At 37.9% G+C, this 19,579-nt stretch overlaps 1 protein-coding gene and 1 long non-coding RNA gene across 4 annotated transcripts in view; one reads left to right on the forward strand and one right to left on the reverse strand.

The window, feature by feature from the left end:
- Positions 1 to 6,067, reverse strand: part of LOC137500401 (uncharacterized) — a 35,443-nt gene extending 29,376 nt beyond the window's left edge. The window contains exon 1 of the long non-coding RNA XR_011018022.1: positions 5,695 to 6,067. This is a non-coding gene — a long non-coding RNA (uncharacterized lncRNA). The remainder of the gene's footprint in view (positions 1 to 5,694) is intronic.
- Positions 1 to 19,579, forward strand: part of LpR1 (Lipophorin receptor 1) — a 138,629-nt gene that overhangs the window by 113,890 nt on the left and 5,160 nt on the right. For all 3 annotated transcript variants that reach the window (XM_067145022.2, XM_067145021.2, XM_067145023.2), the window contains 2 exons: positions 6,543 to 6,670; positions 11,541 to 11,696. In XM_067145022.2, the coding sequence (XP_067001123.2) occupies positions 6,543 to 6,670; positions 11,541 to 11,696 (284 nt within the window). The remainder of the gene's footprint in view (positions 1 to 6,542; positions 6,671 to 11,540; positions 11,697 to 19,579) is intronic.

Here is a 19,579-nt window from a genome sequence, read left to right on the forward strand (position 1 = left end):
GTAGCAACGTGTTATCTAAGAGGGCCCACAGTTTTGAATATGAACAGTTAAGGCACAAGTCCAATACAACACCGAGCTCGATAGCTGCAGTCGCTTAAGTGCGGCCAGTATCCAGTATTATATTACATGTATTGAAAAGGTGGATCAAAACAACCAACAAATTGTTAGTATATCACAGTATCCAGTATTCGGGAGATAGTGGGTTCGAATCCCACTGTCGGCAGCCCTGAAGATGGTTTTCCGTGGTTTCCCAATTTTCACACCAAGCAAATGCTGGGGCTGTACCTTAATTAAGGCCACGGCCGCTTCCTTCCCACTCCTAGCCCTTTCCTGTCCATCGTCGCCGTAAGACCTATCTGTGTCGGTGCGATGTAAAGCAACTTGCAAAAAACAAAAGTCCATTACAAGAGATTGCAGAGATAAGAAAATCAGAGACTAAATGATCACCAGGTTCTAAGACAACAAGACTTAGCAGATTTTATGCGCCAGCATTATGGCCGACTTTATGATTCTAGAATTAATTTTTCCTGCTATCTAATAACCCATAGTTGATGATTCATGGAAGAAGTCATTATACTTGCCAGCGAGGGAGTGCCTATGTGTGAAATTGAGTAAATTGTATATGTGGGGATATGACAACTTTATGTGAAAACTGGTACATAACTAAACAATTTAATATAATTATATTTCACATTTATACATGAACATTAGATAGTATGCAAAGTAGGGATTCCTTTTTTTATGGCTTAGGTACTAAGTTATTGCAGTGGCAGTATCACTATTTTAGCATGAAGTTGTTCTTCCACCTGTATACTATTTTGGAATGAGTACCGTAATCTTTCTAATAGTAAATTAATTTAATTTGTCAAATCTGTTGAAAGACTTCTTTTTCATTTCTCATTTTTGCTACCTGTGCAGGGAAGGGCATTAAAAATGTGACCCTAAGCATGCAGCATGTCTCTGTCCAAATGGTTTGCCTTTACTTGGAGCTGGTAAACCAGTGTATGTATGTGTTGCAGGTCCTGAAATCGCTATAAAAGTTTTTGCATGATCTATTACATGGTGTTTGTAGGTCATACCTGATGTCCCGCATGAAAAGCTCTACATTGCCTTGATGTGAGAAGCTTTTCTCATGGTCATTAAGACTAACTCTATGGGTAGAGAAAACTCCATGCCCCTCTCAAGATATACCTATGGCAAATAATAAACTAAAGAGAAAGGTAGTCACCTCACATATTGTGTAGTCTGACTTAGAATCAGGAGGGGAGATCACCCTGAAGGCCTGCAGATAGTGAGGTGTCGTGTGGTCAGCACGACGAATCCTCTCGGCCGTTATTCTTGGCTCTCTAGACCGGGGCCGCTATCTCACAGTCAGATCGCTCCTCAATTCTAATCACGTAGGCTGAGTGGACCTCGAACCAGCCCTCAGGTCCAGGTAAAAATCCCTGACCTGGCCGGGAATCGAACCTGGGGCCTCCATGTAAGAGGCAGGCACGCTACAACGGGGCTGGCTCAAGTAAACTAATCAAATCTTTTTTATTTATTTATTTATTTATTAGATACAGCCTATTGAGGGCCATTTAATAATAATAATAATAATAATAATAATAATATTATTATTATTATTATTATTATTATTATTATTATTATTATTATTATTATTATTATTATTATTATTATTATTATTATTATTATTATTATTAACTATTTATAACTTAAAATAATAAAATATAACAATTGGTATGAACAACAATATTAAGTATCAACAGTACATTAAGAACATTAACAATGTAACAGCAATGGCAACAACAACAACTGGCAAGGGTCGGTTACAGAGTTAGGAAGAAGAAAGGTTGTGTGTTGGATGGGCAGAAGGAAATGGAAACCTGGAGAGGACTTCAAAGGAATCTTTTAATTTGTGTTTGAAGGATGCACAAGGTGTAAACATGTCTATATCGAGCAGTGAGTTACCGAGAATTGGGAGACCGTGGAAGATAGAGTGTTGTTGTAAGGTTAGGCGTGGGCGGGACACATGATGATTATGCCAGTTGCATGTTGGGCTGGAGGGGAGGAGTGTGTATTGGGATTTTTATAGGGAAACGTGTATTAGTAATGTTGAAGGAAAAGGTAGAGGGGGGGGGAGTAAAAGAAAAAAAGGTGGTGCAGTTTATAACTATTTTTGGAGGTAGAGCAGGAGTTTAAAGGAGAAAATTAGTAGCTTGCCTATGATTTATTCCAGAGGCACTAGTTGATTCAGAATCTTCATGGGAAAAGACAAAGAATAGTTCAGAATATGACCAAAGCTGTTGTGAACTTGCAGAACGATTGAAGTATGTACTAGTATTTATGTAATACTCATTAGGCCTTTTCACTTGTGAAATTAAGTGTTTCACCCCAGTGTAGTAGTGGGCTCATCAGTTGGATTTAATTATATTCATCTGGTTGAAAATTACTAGAAAAAAACAGGCTGAGTGGCTCAGACTGTTAAGGCGCTGGCCTTTTGTCCCCAGCTTGGCAGGTTCGATACTGGCTCAGCCTGACAGTATTTGAAGGTACTGCCTTGAGCCTGTACGTTTCAAATATATTGATCGAGCGTAGCTGTGAGCTTCTGGATTTGGGAGATGGAGGGTTCGACTACCACAGTCGGCAGTTCTGAAGATGATTTTCCGTGGTTTCCCATTCTAACACCAAATGCTGCGGCTGTGCCGTAATTAAGGCCATGGCCTCTTCCTTCTCTTTCCCATCTGTGAATCACCGAAAACCTTTGCTGTGTTAGTGCGATGTTAAACCCCTAGAGAAAAAAGAAACTCGTATATACAAGGTCTCTCTTATAAACCCAGACCAAGCACATGGTGTTTGTAGTCTGTGCTACAACAGCTACCTCAGCCCAACGTACATCGTGCGCAACCACCCTGCTTTAGGCGTGTATACAATCTTATATGAAATCTTGCCTCATAAAAGATGGTAGAAGTGTCACCCTTCAAAATGAGGTGCCTCATAAACACCATTAGGATTTTCTGCACACCATTAGCAAGAGAGTTATGACTGTTCACAGGAGCATTAAGATAAAATAATAATAATAATAATAATAATAATAATAATAATAATAATAATAATAATAATAATAATAATAATAATGGTGTGAGGCCACTGAAGAGGCAACCTGCACATCTATGAGGATGGGACGCTACCTACGACGAATTCTAACGATGAAGACGGCACACACACGCAGTCCCCGAGCCATTGGAATTAACCAATGAAGGTTAAAATCCCTGGCCTGGCCAGGAATCGAATCCGGGACCCTCTGGACCAAAGGCCAGCATGCTAACCATTTAGGCATGGAGCCGGACGACCATTAAGATGAAACCAGACCTTATCCGAAAGAACACAAGCTGTGGGTCGAATAAAAAACCATTCAATGATGCAAGATACCACTCACAATATCTTACTCTAGTGGCTAGATCAGCTGGTTTTAAACAATGGGCTCGTGTAAACCTGTACGGTTTGATATGTGACAGCTTTGTAGCTCTGTGTGCAGAACAAACAGAAACCTCTACTTGTTGTGCTAAATTTGTGAGTGATTTATTCGGTGACCGTTCAAGATTCGAACCAATGTCATCTAGCTTTTACTCTGTTAAAACTGAGCCAGTAGTTTCAAATTTGTTTACAATTACGTGAATCTGTGCTCGTGAAGGTGGCACTTCACCAGGAAATTGCTGAACAAATGCATCGCGTACCCGTTGAGCCAATTCGTGTTTAAAATAACTTTTACATACAAAAATACGGTGTTGTCCAACAGTATTAGGAGCCGAGATTCAGACTGGCTCTTGATGCTAGGTTGAACACGTACATGCTCCTTGCAAGGTCAAGAACTATGCGAGTGCGTCCCGTACTGCTGCTGGATGGTCTGGATTTATAACAGAGACCCTTCATGCGCGTGTGTGTATATATATACACTGACGCAATTTTATCAATTTTCTTCAAATTTTTTTTCTTTCTTTAATGCAAAACAATTCATTTATAAAGTATTCTTCAAGCTAAATTTGACTTTCGGTCAAGTGGTATAGAACTTAGTTTATATTCCAAGGACTCGTGTAAACATCTCATGACCGAGCAGGTTGACTGTGCGATTAGGGTCGCACAGCTGTGAGCTTGCATTCGGGAGATAGTGGGTTTGAACCTTGCTGTCGGTAGCCCTGGAGATGGTTTTCCATGCTTTCCCATTTTCACATGAGGCAAATGCTGGGACTCTACCTTAATTAAGACCACAGTCTCTTTCTTTTCACTCCTATTTCTTTCCTATCCCATCATCATCGTTGGTGCAACGTATTAAAATCTTGTGAAATAAATTGTATAGTCAAAGATTTGTTGTGGTGCATGCATGTTAAAAGTTGTTAATTGACCTTACAAACTAAGAATTTGAAAATTTATCATTAACTTTTTACAGGCTACTCTTTTATTTTTGATTTTGAAAAATGAGCAAGTAGTTTGTGCAATCAGAGTACTATTTAAAGCATACTGAATATTTGCAACTGCATGAGTAGAAAAAAAACTTGATCTAATGATTAGGAATTATGCAGGTCAGTATCAAGAGATTCGTGTAGGCTATAATTTCATACGCTCTTTCTTACACAATGACATTTAATACAAGAAGTTCTACCTCGAAACACATTCTGAACATCAGTTATGTTATCTTCAATCATTTGTGAATCAGGCTCCTACCTACATTCATATGGTTATAACACACAATACTTTTTCATCAGAAAATAATTTGAACATTTTTTTGCTAACTGCACATGTGCATGTATTTTTACTCAGATTGGGTGTTTGCTATTGGAAGTTATAAGATTGTCAAAATAGCATGAAGGATTAAATTCATTAGCGAGGTCTAATAACAGCAAGGGGAATCTTATGCAGCATTTTAAAACCTCACTTTCTTCCAACATCCTCCCCTCTTCCACTCTGAACAGGTTGCAGGTGCTGGTGCTATGCTATAGAGTCTCTAGGCAGTTCTTTTCACTTCCTTTTCTGTACAAATCTCTAGCTGTAGTATCAGTTGTTCCAGACTGTGACCATTCATGGGAGATAGTTTGGTAGAGGATACTTGATAGGCATGTGGAAAAACTTGAATCTCTCTGAAAATATTCCTTTCAATCAAGGAATTTCTAAACCTTGTTAATTGTACTAAATGTTATGAGTTCAGGTTTAGCAGAACTCATAATACCATTACATTACCACTATGTTTTGTTTACGTGTTTGTCACATGCCTATACGGTACTGAAGTAATAATTGTAACATATTTTGTGCTTTATTTTTTCTCCTTTTCTTTCTACCTTCTCTCTTCCTGGTCTTGGTTTCTTGTGTGCTGTTTTACCAAGCTTTTCTCTTTTAGATTCTCCAGTAGTTCTTTCCCTCTTTTTCAACAGAAGTCACTTAGAAAGACAGTGAATATGTTTGTTGTTCCAGGTGAAAGTGTTTGTATCTAATGTTGTTTTTATTAAAAAGCTTTGCAGGTGTGATGTGAAATCTAACTCTCAATACTAAGAACTGTTCTGAAATTAAAATGCGTATGATATACAACCCTTTAGTTCTGTGCAGATTTCATTAGTAATTATTATACCATGCAGTTAGTAACCTCCCTTCATAGATTAGTCAGTAGTAGATATTATATTTCCAAGTAAAACTTGCAATTACCTTTCACATTGAGATATTATTTATCTTCTGCAATATTTTTTGTATATTGTATTTCCTTGACACTGAGTTTTGAGTTGCACTGCAAGCGAAATGAGGTAGCAAAAACTCTCCAGAGCTGGCCTACAAAGGCACTGAGCCCCCAACTGGAGCCTCAACCAAGCATATGACTCTGAAGGTCAGCAATACTAGCAGCTGAGCTTGGAACATGGGATTCTCACCTTTCACCAGAAAGCTGATTCATAACTATTCAGCTGATAGCCAGCATTCCTCATAAGGTGCTTGGCTCCTAGAAAAGAATTCAGTTGTTGAATTTTCTTTACAGTAGGTAGTTGCAGTTTACTGGAGTGATACCAGTAACAATCTTTTGTTTAAAGAAAGGTACTGAATGTTTCAACCTCTTTACACTGTTTCTTGAAACCTTACATGTCAGTAATTCAAAATTCAGGAAAAGTAACTTACTTTCTTTTAAATTATATGAAAAATGTAAAAATGCTGTTAGTAAAGGTACAAAGTCCATACAAGGAAAAGATAATAGTATGTACACTACTTATCAGCAGTATACCTTGTACAGGAACTCTGAACCAGATATTGAATATTATCTGCCAGCTCAATGACTCAGTGTCCTTTTAAATGATTAAAGCTGCCTAGTTATCTATACAACTCTAAGTTAGCTTTACAGCTTGTGTGAAAAAAAGTATAGCCATGGAAGACAAATATTTAAAACATGCTTTGTTAGTGAATGACTCACTGGCAGGTAAACAGTGTCATTTAGAAAGAAAACAAAAGTAATTTCACAGTGAATTAAGCATTTTATAAATGTATTTATTTTCTTATATATATTTTTACAGAAACGGTTATTTCAAACACTAACAAGTCTATTAGTGTCACTCCTGCCATCAGTGAAGATTCAGACAGTGGAATGGTTGCGGGTATTGTGATAGCAGTTGTCACCCTCATCCTCATCTTAGCAGCACTGGTAAGCATTAGTAAATTCAATCAATCACTACTGATCTGCATTAAGGGCAGTCACCCTGGTGGCAGATTCCCTATCTGTTGTTTCCCTAGCCTTTTCTTAAATGATTGCAAAGAAATTGGAAATTTATTGAACATCTTCCTTGGTAAGTTATTCCAATCCCAAACTCCCCTTCCTATAAATTAATATTTGCTCCAATTTGTTCTCTTGAATTCCAACTTTATCTTCATATTGTGATCTTTCCTACTTTTAAAGACACCACGCTAACTTGTTTGTCTACTAATGTCATTCCACGCCATCTGTCCACCGACAGCTTGGAACATACCACTTGTGATATAGATGTTGTTTCCATAGGGTCTGATGGTCACGCAGGCATCAGTTTTTGGTACGATAATGAGACAAAGTCTCTCATAGTGCATTGGCACTGTCGGTGACTCCAAGTAGCCCACACAGTGGCCTCCACGGTATGCGCTAGCCATGTGTCTTGGTGGGTGTGCTATTTACCAACTGGTGAGTCCAACTTAGCATACTGGGGTGAAACGCTGGCAACCAGGAATGAGTTAGTTGGAAAATTTATATTGGTATTACATACCACTTGGTCAAGCAGCTCGTATCCTTTCTCCCAAAGTCTTCCCAGCCCAAATTTGGAACATTTTTGTAACGCTACTGTTTTATCTGAAATCTCCCAGAACAAATAGAGCTGCTTTTCTTTGTATATTTTCCAATTCTTGAATCAAGTAATTTTGGTAAGGGTCAATCGCGATACAATCCATTTGACCTCCTGAGTCCAAGATATCTGCTATATTTTGCTGGAATCCTACAAGTTGAGCTTCAGTGGAATAACCTTTCCTAAACCCAAACTCCATTCTATGGAACCAGTTATTCATTTTGCAAACATGTCTATTATATATCAGAAAGAATGCTTTTCCAAAGCTTACATGCAATGCATGTCAAACTGACTGGCCTGTAATTTTCAGCTTTTTGTCTATCATGCTTTCCTTTAAATACAGGGGCTACTATAGCAACTCTCCATTTGTTTGGTATAGCTCCTTCATGCTGTCCTTATGTGACAGTTGAAGTAAGAAGGTAAATGTATTATATATCATACCTGTTAAGTTCTAATACTAACTTATGCATCAGAGTCTTGGATACTGTAATGAAAGGAAGAGCTATTAGTAGGCTAGAGTTCAAGTGAGCGAAATGAAGTTCCTGAGGAGTAAAATAGGATACCTATATAGTTTGTCTATTATTGGACAACATAAATATTCCAGTTAAACTCATTCCTGGTTGCCAGCGTTTTGCCCCAGTGTGCTAATTCGGGTTCATCAATTGGTAAATAGCACACCTACCAAGACTCGTGGCTAGTGCGTACCGTGAAGGCTGCTGCTGCTGCTGCTGCTGCTGCTGCTGCTGCTGCTGCTGCTACTACTAAAATGTTTTCATTCTTCCCCTGAAACGGGGAGATGGGCCTCTTAGATGGTAACGCCGTCTCTCAGGCTGGGAGATTTGTTACGGTGAAGGAGGTGCACGGATAAAGGGGTTGGCGGCCGTGGCCTATACTAGGAACTGTCCTGGCATTCGCCTTAGTGCAGGAGAATGGAAAACCATTCTCAGGATAGCCGACGATTGGGGCCAGTCGTGAGGTCCAGCCCTGTCCCGTCTCCCGAATGCAGAGGCGCAGAGCCACGGTAGAGCCATGGCCACCCCCTCCTCTGCTCGGTTGGCCGGTCAGAGTGCAGAGCTGTTGGACCCCGAACCAGCCGTGACCACCTTATGGGCCAAGACCCACTCTGCATCCACTGTCCCCATGGAGGCCATTGTGTAGGCTACTTGGAGCCACCGGCAGTGCCACTGTACTATTAGAGGCTCTGTCTCATTATCCGATTTGATTCCCATAGGGAACTTGAAATATTTGTTCTGAATGAGTAAATTTATAATACCACCTATATTCATTGGCGAGTTTGCCAATATGGTGGATGGATGTTTTGATGGTGGATGTTCTACTTCAGATGCTGCACATTAATGGAGTACTTCAGCGTGCATCTGTATGAAGTAAATATCATTATCGGCAGCAGTACTCTGTGCTCTCGCAGCCTGTTAACAATTCATTGCTAATAGTATTTTGAAGCGAGTGTCCATGCTGGCTACCTTACTTCGTTAGCTGCTCTTCTGCGTGCACTACACATGTAAACAAATGTCAGCACGCTCATTAACTAACAGTAATGACTGATTAGACAAGTACCGTAATACAAGTAACAGTGAAAGTTTCATCTATTTAAATGTCTTCTGGAATATTGTGTTGTGAAGCATGCAGAAAGGTGATTTGAAGAAAGTGAAACAATTTATTTAGATATTTTGATCAACAAATAGACATTTTAAACTTATAAGGGTAGGTTGCCAGACTCTAAAATCAGATGTGCCAAATTTCAAAAGTAAAAAATCAGTTTTTTTTTTGGGCATATCCAGACGTGTTATGACACATCATTGATGTAACATTGAAGAATATATAACACATTATACTACTCATTTAAGTAAATGCTCTTATTAATTAATTAACTTAAGTGTTTACTTACTTACGTACTTGTTTGTTTATTTATTTGTTTGTTTGTTTGTTTGTTTATACTGAAATACTGCATGTATCCGAGCTTTTAGAACACATGGCTCTTCATTGTAACTGGCTTAGGTTTCTTCATAAATTTCTGAACTTAGATTTATGCTCAAAACACTAGCCTTCTTGAACGGGTTTTAAGGTTTAATTTTTTTCCAGAATTCTTTTTCGGAAAGTTTTGATCTGAATTGATTTTTACTCCTTGTAAATATGCTAAAATATAGTCGCACAGTCAACACCGCTATGTGGAAATGACAAAATAAAAGCCAAGCAAGTAACTCGATGTTGAAAACATCCTAGGGATATGAGCTACGAATTTTTAGATAAAGAAAATAAGTATGAGAATATGTTCTTTATTTATTCCTAAAAATGACAATCCTTTTCATAATCATTGTTATCTGGTTGATTAGATTAGCAGTTTGCCTTTTTCCACCACTACGAGTGCTAATGTGAGTCAATGCACTGTTTTGCTTAAGCACTGCTACGAGCGCAAATGAGTCTTTGCAGAGTTTCACTTAAGCCCTTATAACTACATTCGGTGCAGACATTTTTCAAAAAACGCTTGAGGGTATTGAACCAAGAAACACGTTACAGAAAGAATTATGTTAATAAGTTAATTTGGCTAGGATTTGAATAAAAAAGAAAACTAGTAAAGGAACAAGCGATTTTAGGCTTGTTTTTCTGGAAGTGGATTTAGGCCGGAAGTGATTTTCAAATATTTAAGTTTGTTAGAGCCATCCAAGATTCATAATTTGAAAACTTCTTGGGCCCTTTAGCCCTTCAACTTTTGGCACAATCGAGGAAAATGCTTAATTTTACGTTTTTTGTAGTATGGGGACCTCCTACTTTGTCTGCTAAGAAATAGTTTCAACATTGAAAAGCATTACGTTAGAGAATCTGTCATATTTAAGAACTCCAACTGTCTTGCCAGAGCCTACTGAACATCAATTCTCTCCAGCTACTTGAAGAACAAGGGAAAACCTGGGGTTTTCAAAAAATACAGGAATACTTAATGTGTCTGCGATCATGAGAGAGGGAAGGAGGACCAAAAATAGGGAGTCTCCTGTTTAAATCAGGGGAGTTGGCACATCTGTAAAATGTATTGAGAGACTCAGAAGTCAGGTAAATTGAAATCCCATCCTTTAAATAGTCTATGGCTTTTTATTTCACCTCCAGGCAAATGTTTGTAATAGTAATGGACAAGGTCATAAAATTTATCAAGCAAATGGACAGTCAACCAAACACCCTGGTATTTGCTGATGATGTGCTTTTGTGGGGAGAGACAGAAGCTGAAGTTCAGAAGAAATGTAACGAATGGAACAATACATTCAAAATATTTTGGACTGAAGATGAGCAAAACAAAGACAGTGGAAATGACCACCAACAGGGATGGAACAAGCTGAGATATATTTCTCGAAGGAGTAAAAATCGAATCAGCTTCCCACTTCAAGTACCTCAGAAGCACAATCTTGAAAGACAACACTGTTAGGCAGGAAATACTCAGGACACAGAAAGCATCAAACTTCTACAGTCAAGTCAGAAATCTTCTCTGGGACTGCAAAATACCACAAAAAGCAAAAAACAATCGTGTACCACACTTACTTCATATCAATCCTCAGGTACAGTTTGGAGTCATGTACTCTACCAAACAAAGACTTCAGTAGAATCCAAGCAAGTGAAATGATTCATTAGAACCATGAACCAAACTACCAGAAAGGACAAGATCAGAAATGAAGTGAATAGGAAAGTAGCTGGTATCGAAGGTTCCTATTACGAGTGTCATAAAGAAATGCAGACTTCCGTGGTATGAGCACTTAAGGAGAATGAACAGGTAAAGACCTGTCAGAAAATATTTTGACCTTAATCTCGTAGGAAGACGACCACAGGTACAGTAAGACTGCAAGATCAGATGTGGAGGAGAAAGGACACACATGAAACAGAAGATGTATGAAGACAGAAGGAGATGGGGAGCACTTGTACACCACACCCGGGAAACTGGAGTTGGGAAATGATGATGATGCAAATGATACAATAGCATTCCTAAAAAAAAAAAAATGCCACTTTCTGTTCAATCCCAGATTCTGTTTTCAATACCTAATCAAAAAAAACACACAATTATGGTAATTTTATCTCAGATCAAAATTAAGAGTTGTGGTAATATGAAGAACTGTAGAACGTGGTTTCTCAGGTTCCTAACTGAAACACTTTAAAAAGTTGGGAATATTTATTTCTTATGATTTACTAATCCTTTTTTCTCTCTTTCAGGTTGCATTCATTGTCTACCGCCATTATCTTCATAGGAATGTAACGAGTATGAACTTCGATAATCCTGTGTACAGGAAGACTACAGAAGATCAGTTCTCACTTGAAAAGAATCAGTATCAACCTCAGCGGATCTACCCAGCCACAGTTGGCGAGGAGGTAAGGGCGCTTGCCATGGACAGTTGTATATTGAGATAATTGCACTGCAAATGAGTTTCTGGTCATCCACTTGTACAATGATGCGTTAGGCGACTTCACATTTATTTCTTATTTAGCAGTTAGTTAATGCTTAATATTGGTTGTGTTCTACAAAATCCCATTTTGGTAGGGAAAGCCTGAATATTATTAATATGGGAATGGAATAAACATAATTGGGCTCTTCAACATTCATTTTCATCTGAATGCATGTAATAAGATTTTCAGTTCTGCCATCAGGGAAAATACCAAAATACTGTTAAAAATAATTTCTGAATCATGTAATTAGGAAAGGCAGTGGATCAAGTTAAAAGAGGTGAACTGGAAAACGGTTCCAAAGAACAATTTTGCACAAGTGTGACATAGTTATAATTGAGAAATTTAAAGTAAGAGATTCTGTAGAAAAAAAAATTGAAAAGAAATGCTACTCTTTAATGTAGTATTGGGGAACATAATATTCAAAAAACTCTAACTTCCTAAACCATAAGATCTTCTCTAGTGTCAGTGCTACAGCTATGCACTTTATATTTACAAATTCCGCCCAACCCCATGAAAAGACTTGCACTTACATGCCATCCAATTGCCTAATAAAACACAACTGTAGATCATTTTAATTTTTTTATAACCTTCTCCTTTCGTTTGATATCTTGACTGCACTCACTTTAATTCTCTCGTACTGGCTAGTTAATGTTTATAAAACATGTGAATTAGGTTTCATGCATTGTGCCAAAGTTAAATGCTTAAATATAATTAATATATTTTACTCAAATAATGAACTTTCCATAGACAGAAACATATACAATTGCAGAGGGTAAATTTTAAAATAACTTACACAAGAGAGATGAAACAAATTTCTCCCTTTTGCCATTCTTTACAAAGACTGATACTTTATTACATTATGAAATGTGCCAAAACCTTATCATATTTAGAATATATTGATTGATATGCACAGAACTGAAAGCATTCACGTTAAACTGTAAATGCTTTTTACCTGTGTTGCCGCTTGTTTCATGCCTGACATACGTTGCATCATCAGGGAAGTAATGATTCTGTGGTAAGTAAATTAAATACTCTCAGAATTTTGGAGACTACTTGACTCCAGTATTGAAATTTATTTTTGATATTGATAGTCATGTTTTGATTTTCCCTTTTTGATCTTGTAGAATTCAGAGAATTAGAGTAGGCGAAGCTTTATTTGACCCTGTAATAATTAAGAAGGGAATTCCTCAAAGCAGTATTATTGGACCTTTATGTTTTCTCATATATGTAAATGATATGAGTGAAGACGTAGAATCAGAGATAAGGCTTTTTGCAAATGTTATTCTGCATAACATAATAAATAAGCTACAAGATTGTGAGCAACTGCAAAATGACCTCGATAATGTTGTGAGATGGACAGTAGGCAATAGTATGATGATAAAGGAGGTTAAAAGTCAGGTTGTGAGTTTCACAAATTGAAAAGTCCTCTGTTTCAATTACTGTGTTGATGGAGTGAAAGTTCCTTATGGGGATCCGTGTAAGTACCTTGGTGTTAATACAAGTAAAGATCTTCATTGGGGTAATCACATAAATGAGATTTGAAATAAAGGGTACTGATCTCTGCACATGGTTTTGGGGGTGTTTAGGGGTTGTAGTAAGTATGTAAAGGACAGGGCTTATAAGTCTCGGGTAAGACCCCAAATAGAGTATGGTTCCAGTTATGGGACCCTCACCATGATTACTTGATACAAGAACTGGAAAAAATCCGAAGAAAGCAGCACATTTGTTCTGGGTGTTCTCTGATAAAGGAGTAGGATTACAAAAATGTTGCGAAGTTAGGGCTGGGAAGACTCGGGGAAAAGGAGACGAGCTGCTCGACTAAGTGTTATGTTCTGAGCTGTCAGTGGACTGACATTAGTACACGAATAAATTTGAATGGTGTCTTTATAAGTAGGAAAGATCACAATATGATGATAAAATTGGAAATGAAGAGGACAAATTGGGGCAAATATTTGTTTATAGGTAGAGGGAGTGAGGGATTGAAATTGCTTACCAAGGGAGATGTTCAAAATTTCAAATTTCTTCGTAATCATTTAAGGAAAGGCTAGGAAAACAACAGGTACGAATCTGCCACCTGGGTAACTGCCCTAAGTGCAGATCAGTAATGATTGACTGAGAAGAGAACAGAAAAAAATTGTCAGTACATGTTCTCTGGCTTCAAAAAATTAAAATAATGTTTACATCTATTGATCTTCCCTCTGTTTCTATTATCTTTTCATATATTTTGAAGATAATTGAGCTCATGATGGAAGTTAGTGTCTAACCAACAACTGTATAACCTACTATAGAAATTTCCAGTATAGTAATTTTCTGGCTGCTTTAATATCTTTACCACTCTTATATAGATAGACTGGACTAACATCAGTGCAGAAAGCTAATTTTATCTAATGTGACATTGCAATTTAACAGTAAGTTATAACTGAATCTCATTTGTATTACAATACCAGAAAACACTTATGACATTTTTAATGCAAGGGCAAAATTGTATTGCAAGTTCTTATTCAGGAATGTAAAGATCATACATAGACATCATGCCTTTTAACAACAACATCATCATCATCATCATCTGCAGTTTCCAGCTGTTGGCAAGGTCTGCTTATCCTTTAACATGTCTTATTTCAGGTGCAATTTTGTGGGAAAACATTTACAGGATACAAGAGTAAATCTAGTGCAGTAGTGGGAGATAGAGTATGTCTGCATATATGCTAGTCAGACACCTTCCTACCTTGAGGTTACTGTAATAAAAAACGAGAACTTTTCGTGCTGAGGTCTTTTTATAGTTGCTCACAATCCTGTAACTTATTTATTACTCTATACAGTATGACATCAACTACAAAAAGCTTTATCTGCAATCCCAGTTCTTTACACACACACACACACGGCCATTTATCTGAAATACGATCAGATCGTATTTGGCATTCTAAAGGTTAAGCATACAGGGTGGCTGGTATGTGGTTAAAATGGTACATGCAACTCACCTCCATGGAGTTTGGTCTGAAAAGAGCGCGCGCGCGCGCACGCGCTCTCTCTCTCTCTCTCTCTCTCTCTCTCTGTGAAAAAAATCCCTCCTTATCACTGCAGGATCAGATAATGTTTCTCTGAGATCCATCAATCCTCATTTTTGTCAGTGATCTCCCATAATGTGCACTGTCAAAAACGTTGAATTATCTGCCTCAGTGGGGCATTTACAATAGATGACTCTGTATAAATTCTTTTGGGATAGCAGGGCATAACTGACTGAACTGGGATTGTCTTGCCTAGAGCAGAATGTCTGGTAATCTGAATGGTCACAGATAGTGATGGCTCGATCTTCTTCCCATACCACTTCCTACAAATCTGCCTGACATGAAAGAGGAGTGGTGGTGGTGATTATTGATTTAAAAGGAAGTACATCTGCCCAACCATCGTCTATTAACAGTAATCAGAAGGAAAACATGGAAGGGGTCAGGCACTTAAAAAAGGTGGTATCGGCCAAAAAAATACAGGGGCCACGAAGGGTGTGAAAATTCAAAGATATGAAAATAAAAGATTCCCTAGGTCTCAAGAACCTAATACTATTGGGGTCATAAAAGAACAAGAGTTGACCAAAGGAGGTTGGATTGGATAGATAAAAGTGAGCAGTCTGGCACCAGTTATAATGGAAAAGAAAGAAAGAAAGAAAGGCTGTGTATGCATGCTCACGGAGTCCTGCCTATTGAGAAATACCTTTTGCTAGATCTGTGACATTATCCAAGTGGGACTAAATTCACTTTCCACAGCAATAATATCTTTATCAACCAGGGGCTCTGAACTTGGGAGCATGGGTTGGCGACCACAGGGCCCTTAGCTGAGTCCTGGCATTGCTTCCAGTTACTTGTACCAGGCTCCTCGCTTTCATCTATCCTATCCGACCTCATGAGATGCTCAAACAAGCGCAAAGGAAAAAGAATTGTGCAAATATCTAGTATATGGACAGATTATTTATTTATTTAGTCTGATCCAGGACAACCTTGATTTGCCATAAGACACAGAATAATACACAATAACAATTTTGAGGGAAGATAAAAAAGATTAATGTTAAAAAAAATGATAGGTTACAATTAACCATGTTAAATGGCATGAACTCCATATAAATGGTGACGAAGAATCAAAATGGAGTATTTGATCAGTGAGACGACTATCTCATCTTGTAGGCTTCTCGCTAGTTTATATTTTTGTCGCCATGTGACGAAAGATTTGGGAATTGTTCCCCTCGCGACAAAGAAAAGTTCAGTCACCGTAATTTTTTTAAGGTTATACGACTCAAGAAAGAAAGGGATGGTTGGATTATAGATATCCTTTTTCTCATTGTCTACGTCAGTCAGCTGAGAGGCTGAAGATTCAAAGTGTACCGTAGGATCAATAATTTCTGCTTCATTCCTCCGTCTGTCAATCGCTATAATATCAATCCTGCGAGTGTTGCCTCCTTCGGCGAGGCAGTGGACTTCTTCGTACACTTCTAGATTTTTGAGACAAAGAGCATTAGCAATCGCATTTCTGATGATGTTATGGCGTTTGATCCTAAGCAGTTCTCCTTGAGGGCAACTCCCCAGCACATGTGGTAAGGTTTCATACTCACTGCAGTGTCTGCAGAGGCCTTTGCTGGTAGAACGTCCCGGCAGAGTACGTACTGGTGCAACCATCGTGGTCATCTTCAACATCTCCCTCCATTCCGAACAAGTTAAACCATCTCTTCTGGTAACCCAAGAATTAGCAGCAGGAACTTGAGCAAATAATTCAACACCTCTTCCTTTTTGTGGATATGCACACCAAGCTTCAAATTCGCGTGTTCTAAGTATATCGCGCAGTTGTCTAACAGATTTCGTTGATGTCTCTTCATTGAGTTGAAGTTCAGATAGGCAGCGAGTTTTTATTGCTGTGAAATTTCGAACAGCATTTACGTGCGAATCATTCACAGCTTCTAGCTTAAGATTGATGTTCAGCTGTTGAAGGTACGCTTCCCAAGTAGCGCGCATTAGTGCTAACCCTTTATATTTGTGGCTCGAATAGATCATACTTGTCGGTGTGTCACTCGGAAGTTGTAGAATTTCTTTAAGTGCGCTTCTGATCACGTTGTCGGCTTTTAACAGACTTGATTTGGGAATTTTCTCAACCGAAACAGTCTGGAAGGGGTATATCAGTGTAGGGCCAATAAACTGATTTATTACAATCAATTTTTGATGCGGTTGGAGTAAGTGAGTCCTGGTAATCTGATCTAAGTTAGCTTTCAATTTTTCAAGTACCTGATGTTCATTGAAGACTAAAGTCTGCCTGAAAGTTGCCCCTAAATATTTTATTTCTTCACTATCATTTATACTTCTAATGTTTCCAGAGACCGCCACAATATCATCAGAATGAAGTTTACCATTTTCTATAATAATGGCATTTGATTTATCTGCATTTATATGCAAACCTATTTCTTGAAGCAGATTTATGACAGAAGTGACTAGGTTTGAAGCTGCTGCTTGGTCTTTAGCTATGATCACCAGATCGTCGGCAAAGCATAGGGATGTTAAAGGTACAGTGTTAGGACTCAATTGAAAATCATAAATTTCTGATACTTTGATGTCTGTGAGTTCATCAAGGATGTGGTTTATACCCCAGTTAAATAAGAAAGGTGAAATGGGATCTCCTTGCATCACTCCACACTTGATGTTTATCTTATCTGTATGACCACGAGCAGTTTGAACTTGTGTTGTGTTTTCTGTGAGAAGGTTGACTAGTAACTTCTTAATGGATCTGGGTAGTATAGAGTTCTCTATTGTCGCCTTTAAGTGATTGTGTCCAATACTATCGAACGCTTTGCTGATGTCGAGGAATACTACGCAGCCTGAAATCTTTTTCATTACAGCTGTTCGTAAAATGCCATCAACAATATTCACATTAATGAAAGAGCCAGGGGTCATGACGAAACCTCTTTGGAACTGGTTCAAAGGGATGTATTCCCTTACAATTTTATCAAGGATCTTACTTAATATGCGCCGAATAATGGAGCAAATACTAATCGGTCTCCATTTGGACAGATTATGTATAAGAACAGTCCTCGCTGCCTTAAGAACCTCAGGAATGAACCCACTTTCAAATATTCTTCTGATGATATGGGCTAAAATATTAGCAGCAAGTGGATCATAAACAGATTTCAATAAAACCTTATCCGGACCTGGGCTAGTGTCAATTGCTATGCTCTTGATAATAGAGAAAACTAACTCTTGAGATATTGAAATTGTATCATCTAAGGTTTCATTCGTATAATCAATATAGGAGTCTCTCATGCAATCATTAGGAGTTTCAAATCTGTTCCCAAAATATTCTTCAACAACATCTTTCTCTAGTTTCAAATTATTAGTTCTTTTGCCACTTAAAATTTTTCTAATTGCTTTCCTCCTTTGGTAAAAATATTCATATTGAGTTGGTTCATACTCGAATTTAGCCTTCCGATGTTCACGATCATTCTTAGAGGATCTCTGCGGGTTACTGGAGGTTTTATACTGTCGGTTGTTATTTTTGTAAGTGCCACGTTTACGAGCTTCAATATATCTAGTAACTGGACTCTTTGGACCTGGCAGTAGGTCTGTAGCTGTGGCAAGGAAGTTTACAAAATTAGTGACTTGTTCATTGAATTCAGCATCACTCAATTCATGCTGAAAAATACCTAGCCATTTACTCAGTTCGTCGTGGTAAGGTTTATTTTTTTTTGCTCTCTTTGATCAGAGGTTATTTCCAACTTTGTTGACTGACCATTTTTACTAGAAATAGGAATAGGATCAGAAGGTGGAATTTTAGACTGGCTAGGTGTAGTCATAGATGGATTCAACAAGCAGGCTCTGTATTGCTCTGGGTGTGATTTACGTATATGTATCTTAAGGCCTTTATACATTTGCCCGCAAAATTGACATTGTGTTTTGTTATCAGTGGTACTCTTATTGGTGTCATTTGCAGCCATAGTATGGGATGTATAACCTCGATAATATAGTTACAGATTATATTTGTCAATGATGATAATTTATTAGGCCCATAGACATTATTACTATGAAACTGTGGAATATATCAGAAAGTAGGGATGTGTACATTATTTCGTCTTGTAAATGCAAACCATGAATTGAAGGTATTATAGTGGGATATTTAAAGAGAGTTAAAGATGGCAAGAAGAGAGAAACAAAAATATTGAGAACATTGCCTAATTCAGACGTTGAATGATTAATGGACACAGAATAGTTGTATGATAACAAGCGGCTACCTTAGTAATATGTTGGAATTACCACCTAGATGTCGTTGGTTTATCTTTAGCTTCTCTGTATACACTTAAAGCTACTGGACATACAAATCAACGCCGAACAATATAAATCAAAATGGCTGTCGTCTTGGCAAAAATTCAGCACACACATTTAGTCAAAATTTTCTATAATGGGAGCACAGGTATGACAGATAACATCAACTGGGGCACTATACACCTCAATACGCCACAAAGTACATGAATCAGCCTATAAATAAACATAATTCAGCGTGTTAAACCACTAATGCCACCCACTTGGATTCGGAAGGTTTCCATCATGGCCTTCTGTTCAGTCCAGAATGTTTGTTAGGGATACTAAGGCCCAGACCAAAATAGGTTAATGTAGGAGGTATTAAAAATATTTCTTTCTTGTAATTTTCTGGAGAAAATGTCCTGAGAATTGAAATGCAATATCATATCTGCATGTAGAGTACTTGGAATAAATGTGTAGAAATTCCTAAAAATATGAAATTAATCATAGACGTTGAAAGGTATTGTTGCATGCAATTAAACTACA

This window comes from Anabrus simplex, chromosome 4 (assembly GCF_040414725.1).
Source record: "Anabrus simplex isolate iqAnaSimp1 chromosome 4, ASM4041472v1, whole genome shotgun sequence".
Lineage (NCBI taxonomy): Eukaryota > Metazoa > Arthropoda > Insecta > Orthoptera > Tettigoniidae > Anabrus > Anabrus simplex.